Below are 12,226 nucleotides of genomic sequence, written 5' to 3' on the forward strand. Positions count from 1 at the left end.
AAAGGAAACAGAGGTTAGGGCTAAAAAAAAATTAGGCTCAAGTACAGTTATCTGCTTTGAGAAAAGGTCATGCTTCTCCTATTAATACACTGTTTCTTTTTGATGTTATTGGCAATATTATTACTATGAACGAGAGACAAAAGGTATAGTGTTAAGCATTTTCTTTTCTTTTTTTTTTTTTTTTTTTTGAGACAGGGTTTCTCTGTATAGCCGTGGCTGTCCTGAAACTCACTTTGTAGACCAGGCTGGCCTCGAACTCAGAAATCTGCCTGCCTCTGCATCCCAAGTGCTGGGCCACCACCTAGCAGTGTTAAGCATTTTCATTCAGACTGTACAAGTATTATTTTAATTTATTATTGGGAAACCCAATGCTTGAATCATCATGTAAGTAGTAAGTAGCGATGCCATTATTCCACCCAGTTTTCTTAGCGCTGTGGCTCAGATGTATAAATGATATTTTCTACTGCATGTATCTCTCAGAGTACAGTGTATCTGACAGTTTCAAGCCAGTTGTCGACACTGGGCTTCTCCTGTTGTCACTGGGCTTCTCCAATAGCAATTGCCTGCATGGCACATGGGAGAGTTTCTGGCAGTTTCCTCCTGCATGTTTTAGTGTTTTCTTCTCTTTGATCTTAAGGCTCGAGGGGAAAGAAGAGCAATTCAATTTAAAGTGTGGTGAGGAGTTCTCTTTTTCAAAGACAGTTCTGGTGTTAACCGGCAGCTGAGTGGATGACGTCTGAACATAGTATTGACTACATTGACTACATGACTACATCTGTCTGTCTGTCTGTCTGTCTGTGTGTCTGTCTTGGCTCAGGCAACACACTTATTCACCAGAAGCTTTCCACTCTTTTAAAACATAAAGACCCTAAAAATAAAATTACGTTTATTTTTGTAGAGGTTCACATCTAGTGATAAGTTTACTAAGGCCTTTTAAAATCAGTAAGTGCAACGTGACAGCCCTCTAGGTCAGTAAGGCTTTTCATGTTTCTTCCTTTAGTGAGCTTGGATTTGATTAACTTTGATAGGTGGACAGAATTATGATCAAGGAGATAATAGAGTTTATAAAGTGAGTCACTGATCCTTATATACTGGTGTCAAGCCTTGAGCCATCATGGCCTGCTTCCTCTGGAATGTAGTTGTTTGTCATGCTTTGCCTCCATAACATATGGAAACCCTAACCAGGGATGTCTACCGTGTCCAGGTTTTAAGGGGTGGAGCTGTTTCCTTTATGTTTTTATTGAAGGGAGAAAGTTCTGTAAAGAGGTAAAATGACTGAGAATGGATACAACTGGTATTCAAGTCCTGGGATAATTTGGAAAAACTTGATTGAGACAAGTATGGTGCCTCATACTTGAAATCCCAGCACACTGGATACTGAGACAGGAGGACTGCCACGAGTTAGAGGTCAGCCTGGACTACACAGTGAGTTCCAGGTGAGTGTGAGAGCTTGAAAAAAAAAAACCAAAAACAAGTCATAAAACAGGAGTGATCACATAGTCCGTTACCTATTACACCACATCCATCATTAGCTGAGGAACTACTGGCATCTGGTAACTTCCAGGAAAGGAAGGCTCACTTTCTTATGTGGAGTGATCACTATCTATTCCAGGGTAGGCCCCAAACCTAAGAGTAGTTGGCCACACAAATGGACCTGGATGGGAAGGGGGGCATAAAGAGAGAGACAACAAAGAGGGAAAGAGAGGAGAAAGAGGCACACAGAGGACGAAAGAGGAGAGAGAGAGAGAGAGAGAGAGAGAGAGAGAGAGAGAGAGAGAGAGAGAGAGAGAGAGAGAGAGAGAGAACAAGATGAGCGTGGACCTAGTAGTTGTAGAAGAGCAACTGAATATGATCAAAATAAATTGTGTGGAGTTCTCAAGTAAGTAATAAAATAATATTAAAACAAAACATGGAACAGGACTGGTGACATGACATAGCAAGTAAAGGCACCTGTCACCAAGCCTAAGGATCTGAGTTCCTCTACAGGACTCACACGGTAGGGAGCTAACTCCTGTAAGCTGTGCTGTGGCCACCACAGGCATGCTGAGGCACATGAGCATGCGCACACACACTACTTAGAATAAAAATATTGAAAAACGAACCACACCTCATACCAGCAAGCAAACCAAACCAAGGCAACCTGTCTACAAGTTGACTTCAGACAGAATTTCAGTTAGATGGAGGTGATGACAAAAATGCCTGGCATTTAAAATGTCCATATTTCACTGTTATTTGATGGCCATTTTATGAATTCATTTAGTCTCCATTAAGCCTTTGTTAAGTATCAATAAATCCTTATCTCAGAGGTGGAGAAGACTCATAATAATAATTCATTATCTAATAGACCTTTCTAAGGTGTCTATTTGGCTGGGCGTGGTGGCCCTCACCTTTGATCCCAGCACTTGGGAAGCAGAAGCAGGCGGATCTCAATGAGTTTGAGGCCAACCTGGTCTACAAAGCAAATCCAAGACAGGCAGGGCTACAGAGAGAAATGCTGTCACCCTGTCTCGAAAAACAAAATAAACAAAAAAGACTTCTGTATTTTTGTTAATACAATAAATGTGGCTTACAATTCCCAGAGAGAATCAGGTCCTCAGAGTTTTGGGATTGCTGAAATAAAATGTCTTTTTCTTTCTTTCTTTCTTTCTTTCTTTCTTTCTTTCTTTCTTTCTTTCTTTCTTTCTTTCTTTCTTTCTCTCTTTCTCTCTTTCTCTCTTTCTCTCCTTCTCTCTTTCTCTCTTTGTTTCTTTCTCTCTCTCATTTATTTTTCATTCTTTCTCTTTCCCTCTCTCTCTCACTTATTTATTTATCTTTCTTTCTTTCTTTCTTTCTTTCTTTCTTTCTTTCTTTCTTTCTTTCTTTCTTTCTTAATTTCTTTCTTTTTTTCTTTTTTTTTAAATTTGTTTTTGGAGATAGGGTTTCTCTGAGTGTAGCCCTGACTGTCCTGGGACTTGCTCTGCAGACCAGACTGGCTGGAACTCAGCGATCCACCTGTTCCTGCTCTTGAATACTGAGATTAAAGGTGTGTACCACCACTGCCCTGCTCGAATTGCTTTATAAAATAACCTTTTATTTAATATTTTGGAAAATAAATGAGGTCTTTTATTGGGGGCAAGACATATGAGAGTTAGGTTGTACAATTCAGCTTGCCTGGCAGTCTTGAGTGGGGAAGGCCTTTGAGTAGGAACAGGTACTAGATACTATTTATAGAAGTATTCTGACATTTAGTTAGAATTTGTACAAAGAATTGCATTTAGAGAATTTTTATGAACGTAAACAACTTTATCTTTTTTTTTTTTTTTTTTTTTTTTTTTTTTTTTGAGACAGTTACTCCTTAGGTAGCCCAGGCTGTACAGAATTCAGTATGGAGCCTAGATCCAACTCATGGCTGGTTCCTGCTTCAGCCTTCCAAGTGCTGGTATTATAGGTGTGAGCCACTATACTTAGCATTATTCTAATCCTCATATATGTGAATCAAATTATGTTCTGATTACACAACTATGAAGACATCTACAGTACAGACTGTCCAATTTTCTAAAAGAGACTACTAGTCTGTGTTATTGACTGCATACCAGCATAAATCTTTGAAATCATGTGGATGTTTCCAAAGGAAACAAGAATTTATCTTTTTGATATGATATGGTTCCTTGTAAAATGTAATTAGGCAAAAGGTGTGTAATTTAAAAGCATCCGTTCTTCCATCCCAAGATACTGAGCTGATTCACCTAAGGTTAGGATGGAACTGTAGTGGCTGGAACGGAGAACTCGCTCCCGGAACGTTTGTTTTGCAGCGCCTAGCTTCTAGCCGGTGCTCTTTCGCGAAGGACCATTCCGGCCAAGTGCCTGTTGGTAGCAGCCTAGTTGACATCTGGTCTGGGGGTTCTTGTAGGTGGCAGTGGCTGAAATCGGTGTCGGGGGAAAAAAATCCAAAACCGAGGAGACGCCATGGACGACCAGGGCTGCCCCAGGTGTAAGACCACCAAGTACCGGAACCCTTCTTTGAAGCTGATGGTGAACGTGTGCGGACACACTCTGTGAGTCTGGCGACCGTGGATTCCTGGGGTGGGAGGACAGCCCTGGGAGATGCCAGGGGGCCGCTGGGGGGGGGGGGAATAAAGGGTGTGGTTCGTTTAAACAGTGGGGGAGGGGGATGAAAAAAGGGAGCGTCGATCCTTTAAAAGGTTCGTAGCCTCTCGCCCCTAGCTTTTCTGGCCTACTTTGAAACTGGAGTTTTGATTGTGGCAAGCAGAAGTTTGGCAGGTTGACCCTCACCCATCTTTCCAGCCAGTGAAAATCTCGAATTTTTCCAGCTAGGTGTTGTTAGCTAGACTCCAGACAGATGTCTGGCTGAAAGCGTGGGAGATTGGAATCTTTAATTTCTTAAGATTTTTTTTTTAATTGAAAAGAGAACTGAAAACTTAACTTTGGGTGTACACTGTTGCTGTTGATCGAGTGAACTAGTTGGAAAGCCTTCTGTGTATGTATACGTGTCCTGATGAATTATGTTAGACTTAAATCATGTAAAGGAAGAAAATACAGACTCAAGGCAGTTACTTTTTAGCTAGATAATGGTCGGCTTTTATTGCGTGCTCATTCTGTTCCAGGCACTGTAGAGTCATACCGTGAGCCTTCTCTTGATAAGTTTATGCAGGTATCGTTCCTTCCTCACCGGAAATGATCTTGAGATTTCTCAGGATTGTGGTTCTTAAGAGTATGGATCCCAGGAAGCGGCTCTGGGAAGTAAGTGTATTTTGGTTGCTCAGTGGTGAAAGGAGGGAGAGTGATTTTGTGTATAAATGTTTTGAAGAATAAATGCAGAGTTTTGGTCAAAGTGTTTGTCAGCTTTTTATGGAGAAGTGGTTTAAGGAAAAGGTAGTCTGAGACTAAAGGCACTATAAAGTTGTGAGCACAATATTCCTATAGGCCCAGTCTTCCTCCAGGAGGAGAAGGTAAAGTACAATATGGTAGACAGGTCTTCAGGCAGAAATTGCACAATGAGCTGTCTATATAATTGTCATAATGTGATTGTTAATTTCCTTAATTGGTCTTTCTTTCCTTCTTTCTTTCTTTCTTTCTTTTTATTTTTATTTATTTTTTTTGTTTTTGTTTTTTCTCGACAGAGTCTCTTTTCCTAATTAACTTTTATTTTGCTTTAGACAGTGTAACTGTGACTGGATGGTTTAAGATTAAAAATCCAGAAAAGGCAGTCAACTGGAATGCATGGCCAGTGGCAATGAGGGAATACTGTTGGTATATAATTAGGTGCTTGTTAAGACTGGGCCTCAAGTGTTAGTCCAGGCTGGCTTTAAACTTTAGATTCTTCTCTGACTAAAATTGTTAGAATTTCAGGCATGCGCTACCATGACTAGCAGACTGTTAGATTTTTTAGAAACGTTTTGCAAAATTTCTGTATCACTTATTTTAGCTCTGAAAAAAATATTGAGATCATATTCGTCCTTCATCCCCACTCTATCCTCCTTTAATTCCCTTCAAACTTCATCCCAAATTCTCCACCAGCTGCACCACTGAGACACGTTCTCCCCCACTCACCACTGGGTACCCTCTGTGTTTGTGATGGAAGGTTGAAGGGTAGATGACTGTTGCTGTGGTGTGCACTCCAGGGCTGTTCCATGGCACTCCCTCTCATCTCTGGCTTTAACATTCTTTTTGCCGGCCCCAAAGCCCTTCAACCCCCATGTGGTGTGTGTGTGTGTGTGTGTGTATGTGTCTATGATGTAGCTGTTCCATTTCTTTTCTTTTGTACTGGATTATTGTAGCGATGGAGTTGTCCTGCCTAAGAGTCTGGATTTTTTGCTTACTAAATAGTCTCTTTAGCTTTGTCTACTGAGTTTCTCTGTCCTCTGTGTTAAATCAAAATGATTAGGTACATTGAGTTTTATCATATTTATATTTCATTGATGTATTTGTTGGTGAGAATAATTAGTAAGTGGTGTTTATTTATTTTAAATAATATATAGAGATGTGCACATTAGGAAACAGCACCTTGATTGGACAGAACAGTTTGGAGAAGGCACTCATCCTTGGGGATTGCTTGAAAACGTGTGGGTATCCTCCGTGAGTTCTCTGGTCAGGGAGGAGGCTGCATTGAGAATTTCAGCCGCACAAACTTCCCCACACTTGCTCTCTTCCCGTTTAGTAATGCAAAACGGATGTGTCTTTATTTAAAGACTCTTTTGTTTATATTATGTGTATGGGTGTTTGCATGTGTGCCACGAGAGGTTAGAAGAGGACACTGGATCCCCTGGGACTGAGGTTGCAGATGGTTGTGAGTTACCTTGTGAATGGTAGAAATTGAATTGGAGTCCTCTAGAACAGTAGCAAGTGTTCTTAATCCCTGAGCTGTCACTCCAGGCCTTATTATCACTGGTGGGGTTTTTTGTTTGGTTTTCCGAGACAGGGTTTCTCTGTGTAGCCCTGGCTGTCCTGGAACTCACTCTGTAGACCAGGTTGGCCTTGAACTCAGAAATCTGCCTGCCTCTGCCTTCCAAGTGCTGGGATTAAAGGCAGGACAATGTTTTGATACATATCCTAGGTTGACCTGGAACATGTCTTGTGGCCTAGACAAATATTGAATTTTTGGCATTTCTGCCTTAGTTTGAGTGCTGGCCATAGGAGGATGCTGTGTACCCTACCACTGCATTACTTTCTGCATTATTTCTTTGAGACAGTTTCTGGTTAAACCTGGCGCTAGCACCTGTCTCTCATAGTGCTGGGGTTATTGGCACTTGAGGCCATGTGCGCAGCTTTTTGTGTGGGTACAAGTATCTGAGCTCAGGACCTTCTGCTTGCACAGCAAGTGTTCTCACCCACTGAGCCGGCTCTCCAGATCTCCTCTCCACACTTTCTTTCCTTTTTCTTTTTTTGAGACAGAATTTTGCTTTGTAACTCAAGTTGGCCTTGGACTAGCTAGTAGCCTAGGCTGTCTGGGAGGGAGCTTTGGTGTCAGAGTTTCATACTCAGAGGGTTTTGTCTTTATTGACACCTTCTAGTACTTCTTTTCTAGGAAGTTATTGTCAAATTTGTGCCCTAACATTCAAACGGATAACAGGAAATTGTATGTTAAATCTTAAGGATTATTTGTTAAGATGAAAGTTTTATCTGTAAGAGCCAGAAATGATAGCATATTAATTGCCTAGCTCTTTATAAGTATAAACAGAAATAGAATTAGTTTTCTTATAACTTTTTAAAAAGGGGGCATGAAGTATATCTTACAAATATTATGATAGCTCTCTTGACTCTCAATCCTAGATTGGCCATTTAAGGTGTAAACTTAGTGAAAATTTGTCATTTACTGTGAGGGATTACTTGAGGGAGAGTTCAAGTAAATTTAAGAATTAATTTACTCTCACATATGAAAAGATATTGCCAATATTCTAAATGAAACACTAATATTTTTGGGTCTGCAATATGGTCAACTTGAGTTTAATCCCTGGGCCCTTCTTAGTGGGAGGAGAAAACCCAGCTCCTGCAAGTTGTCCTCTGATCTCAGGGACTCTCTTTCTCCAAGTAAGTAACACACGTAATAAAAAATGGTTTCAGGAGTCAGTCTGTCAATTTGCTTCCTAACTTACTTAGCAAATAGAACCTAAGATGGTATATGGAATGAGAATAATGAGAATTAAGCTTGGATATAGTAACAGTTTGGCTCAAGTTTTAAATGTGCTAAGTCTACTTTCAAAGACAAAAAAGCAAGGCTCAACAGTCATTTATTAGTTATTGATCTTTAGTAATTGATATTTTTGCAATTTTTCTTGTATACTCTATAAAATTTCCAAGTCGTTGATTCCCAGACTTGACTAAAGAACCACCTGGGCTGTCTATTTAAAATACGAATCTCAGGGCCCTAGTAATGATTTGATTTGGGCTGGGGTAAGACTTGATCTTATCTCTATATCTTATCCTTAGAAATACTATATATTACTTATCCAGGTGAACCTTGTGCTCAGTTTTGAAACATTCCTGGGGTAATCATATAACAAAGAATGTGGCAGACATGGTATCTGCCCTCCTCCACTTGTATTTAGCTCTTTTGCATGACTCAAAGGAAATTAGTTTGTATTTTTACAAGGAAGAAAAGGAGAATCTAGTTATAAAATTTGTAATTGAGGCATAAAAGTGGTTTTATGTTATTCTTTTAAATAATCTATTTATTAAAAAGAACTATTTGTTTAAAAAACACCCCCCCCCCCCTTGCGCACGTGCAAGAACGACACTGCAACAGGATCCTTCTGCACATGTTTATTGGGAGAGCTTGATTGTAGAGGCGAATAGACCCTGAGCCCAGCCCTGGTGCTGCTTTATATAGGCCTAGGAGAGGCGTGTCTCACACCCGGATTGTGTTTTGCTTGGTTGATGCTTACTACCTCATTTGCATTCCTACATCTGATTGGTTACTTTCTCTCTCATCTGATTGGTTAACTTCTCTCTCATCTGATTGGTCAATTTCTCTCTCTTCTGATTGGTCAATTTCTCTCTTTTCTGATTGGTCAATTTTGGTCAATTCTCAAAACCTCATCTTGGCAAAAAACTTTCCTGCCTATGTATGCAGTGGTGGCCAGCAGAAGCCTGTGCCACTCTGCAATGGCACATGGTGGCTCCCCCCCACCCCCTGCCCAAAACTTGCCAGGTGTGATGTATGCTTTTAACCTTAGCACTTGGGAGGCAGAAGCAGAGGGCAGAGGCAGGTAGATCTCTGTGATTTTTTTTTTTTTTTTCTTTTGCATACAGGATCTCTCTGTGTAGTCTTGACTATACTGGTCTTGAACTCACAGAGATGCACCTTGCCTGTGTGTCTCAAGTGCTAGGGTTAAAAGCATGTGCCACCATACATAGTCTGATCTGATCTCTGTGTGTTTGAGGCTTGGTCTATCTGGAGAGTTCTGGACTAGCCAGGACTACATAGTGAGACCAAAGGAGGAGGAAGAGGAGGAGGAGGAGGAAGAGAAGGAGGAAGAAGGAGAGGAGGAAGAGGAGGAAGAGGGGGAGGTGGAGGAAGAGACGGGGTGGGGGGGGAGGGGGGAACAGAAAAGAAGAGGAAGAGGAGAAGAAGGAGCAGAAGGAGAAATCAAAAGCGTGAAATCTGCAGCCAGGGCCTTTGGGTTAGTAGATAACATCTTTTTTTTTTTTTTTTTTTGAGATAGGGTTTCTCTGTGTAGCCCTGGCTGTCCTGGAACTCACTTCTCACTTTGTAGACCAGGCTGGCCTCGAACTCAGAAGTCCACCTGTCTCTGCCTCCCGAGTGCTGGGATTAAAGGCGTGCGCCACCACGCCCGGCAGTAGATAACATCTTAAACTGATGAAAGATAGCACCAAGGGAACAAAATGTTTGGTTGGCTTCAAATGTATAAATGATGTATAGTTTAGCATGGAGGAGGGAAGAGCCTCTTAGAAAAGTGTGATCTGGCTCTTGAGCTCAGTCAGGAGATATGCACAAAAGCACAGGCTACAAAGTGCTGTTTACTTTATTACCAGGATTGATAGGAAGTTGGAAGACATGTTAACTAGAAATTGGAAGGCTCTTATCAATCTTGCTTGTATTCCACACTCATCCTCCTTGTCTGACCTACAGGGAAAAGAAAGCCCATTCCAGTCTTTTTGTGTATGCATTTGTTAGGAATTATGCAATTAAATTTTAATCGTGTTTGCTAAATAAAATTCGACAAAGGTTGCATTTCGTGGTTTTCTATGTATTAAATGAAAACACTATACTATCAACTAAGTTCATCTACTTAGAACAATGCTCTCTGTGCCTTTTATTTTTCAGGATGCTAGTTTCAACAAAAGAAAGACGACTTTGAATATTCAGTCATGATTTTGTGGCCCATTACTGTATTTTGCTACATCTTTATCTTTGGCCTATGATATATAAAGTGTCTGTACTTACTTTATAATTATTATTAGATGACAGGAAGGCTAAATGAATTTTATTACTTATGGGAGGAAATAATAGCAGTACCTTCTTATATTTCATTTTCATGTTGTCTATCAGGATATATAATTCGTGTACATGTATTACATATGCACAAATGTGCATATGATTTCTCTACAAATAGAGAAGAAAACATGAAGTTTAGTGAACCTCAGTAGAAATGCTTTGGAGTGTTAGGCTTTTTTTTTTTTTTTATTTAACTAAGTTGAAATGTAAAAAACAAGAATTTTGAGATGAAGGGAAATGATATATAACCCCCCTTTTTTAACATAAATATGACAGTGGCTATATCATTGAAAATTAATGAGGGCTCCATCAATATGGTGCAGTTTCTCTGCATCATGGATTCATATATATTTAATGAGCCTGCTATTCTAATTCTAGGTAACTGAAGCAAACCGCATCTGACATTCACTCTGATTTACTTGTAAACAACTCATTCCATTAAATTATAAAGGCCTTGAAATCTACTAGTATTAAATATAGCTGCTTCCTAAAGAAAATTGTATGGTGTTTACTTTGTTGCCATAACTAAGTTGTTTTTAAACAAACAAGGCTCAATTTTAGTGTTGTTTCAGATGCTGCCAAAATGTCATTATTAATTGATATTTTAAAAATGATTAGTGGGCGTGGTGGCTCATGCCTTTAATCCCAGCACTCAGGAGGTAGAGGCAGGCGGATTTCTGAGTTCTAAGCCAGCCTGGTCTACAAAGTGAGTTCCAGGACAGCCAGGGCTATACGGAGAAACCCTGTCTCGAAAAACAAAACAAAACAAAAAAGACTAGTGGGGCTGGGGAGATGGCTCAGTGGTAAAGAGCACTGGCTGCTCTTCCAGAGGACCTGGGTTCAATTTCCAGCACCCACATGGCAGCTCACAACTGTCTGTAACTTCAGTTCCAGGGGACACAACACCCTCACCGAGATATGCATATAGGCAAAACACTGATTCACATAAAGTAAAAAGGTAAAAAAACATTAAAAACCCCAATGATTATGGTGTTAGTAAATTCAGATTCCTTTCCTGTATTTACTTTTTGCTCAGCTAATAGCAAAGGGAAATGTCTGCCTTTGACACTGATAAGCTATGTGTATGTGTATATATGTATATGTATGGTGGTTTTGTGTCTATGTAGATATGTAGTGCATACATACATGTGTGTGATTACTGTGAACACATGGAAACCCAAGGAAGATGTCAAGTGTCTTACTTTATCACATTCCACTTTGTGCCCTTGAGACAGAGTCTCTCACTAACCCAAAGTGGCTAGCAAGTCCCAGTGGTCCTCCTGCATCTTCACCACAGGCTTAAGAGGGCACGTAGCCACACCCAGCTTTTTATGCGGGTGCTGGGAGTTTGACCAGGTCCTTATTTCTGTGCAGTAACTGCTCTTACCTGCTGAGCCATCTTCTTTTAAAGATTTAGAATATGTGCTGAAACAGATGTTTCTTTCTGTCTCATTATTCAGATTATGAATGTCTTGTTTATATTTCAGGCACTCATTAATGTTTAATTCCTTTTGGGAGTTAATTGCAGAAGGAGATCTATGTAATGTGCTGCTATTAAATGCAGACTCATATATTTCATAGTAGGAATCCCATGCATGATAACAAACACGAGTTGGGTAAATTTAGTGCTTCTAACTTTTCCTTGGGAAATATATTGTGTTTCTTGCTTGTTTCATGTGTTTTAGATTTAGATTATTTGAAAAGAGAATGGAAACTAAAACATATATTCTGTGAGGAGTGAGTATGTAATAAACTAGAAATCATTGAAAACATGTGGCCCAAGAGGATTCATTACTGTACTATTTCATGAGCGTCCCAGGAGCAGATAAGCTCCAGAGGCTTTGTGTCCCTCCAGGCATTGGAGCCCTGCTCTGGGGATGCTCAGCACCTGTTGTACCACTGTAAATGTATCCCTATGCAAGCTGATTTCTCTTACAAGGTATTTGGCATGTTTAACCTGACACATGGTAGCTAGTGTTCTTTGGGCACATAATATACTATGTATTGTGATTATTATTTAGAGTGGTGCTGCCAGTCTTAAGTGGTATGAAATGTTTGATGTTTGCAGTAATAGAAATTTCAAATACACTGAGGATTATTGGTTATCAGGTACAGGTAGCAATTTCTGTGCTTGAATATTTCTGTGTATGTGTGAATATTAAATATTAAAGATACATTTCCTTCTTCCTTCTTTCCTTTCCTTTCCCTCCCTCCCTTCTTTCATTCCTTGCTTCTCCTCCTGCGCCTGCTCCTCCTCCTCCTCCTCCTCCT

At 40.1% G+C, this 12,226-nt stretch overlaps 1 protein-coding gene across 2 annotated transcripts in view; it reads left to right on the forward strand.

The window, feature by feature from the left end:
• Positions 1–3,826: 3,826 nt before the first annotated feature.
• Mnat1 (MNAT1 component of CDK activating kinase) overlaps positions 3,827–12,226 on the forward strand; it is a 144,542-nt gene continuing 136,142 nt past the window's right edge. For both annotated transcript variants that reach the window (XM_021179201.2, XM_029484436.1), the window contains exon 1: positions 3,827–4,034. In XM_021179201.2, coding sequence (XP_021034860.1) covers positions 3,946–4,034 — 89 coding nt within the window. In that variant the 5' untranslated portion in view covers positions 3,827–3,945. The remainder of the gene's footprint in view (positions 4,035–12,226) is intronic.

This window comes from Mus caroli, chromosome 12 (genome assembly GCF_900094665.2).
Source record: "Mus caroli chromosome 12, CAROLI_EIJ_v1.1, whole genome shotgun sequence".
NCBI lineage: Eukaryota > Metazoa > Chordata > Mammalia > Rodentia > Muridae > Mus > Mus caroli.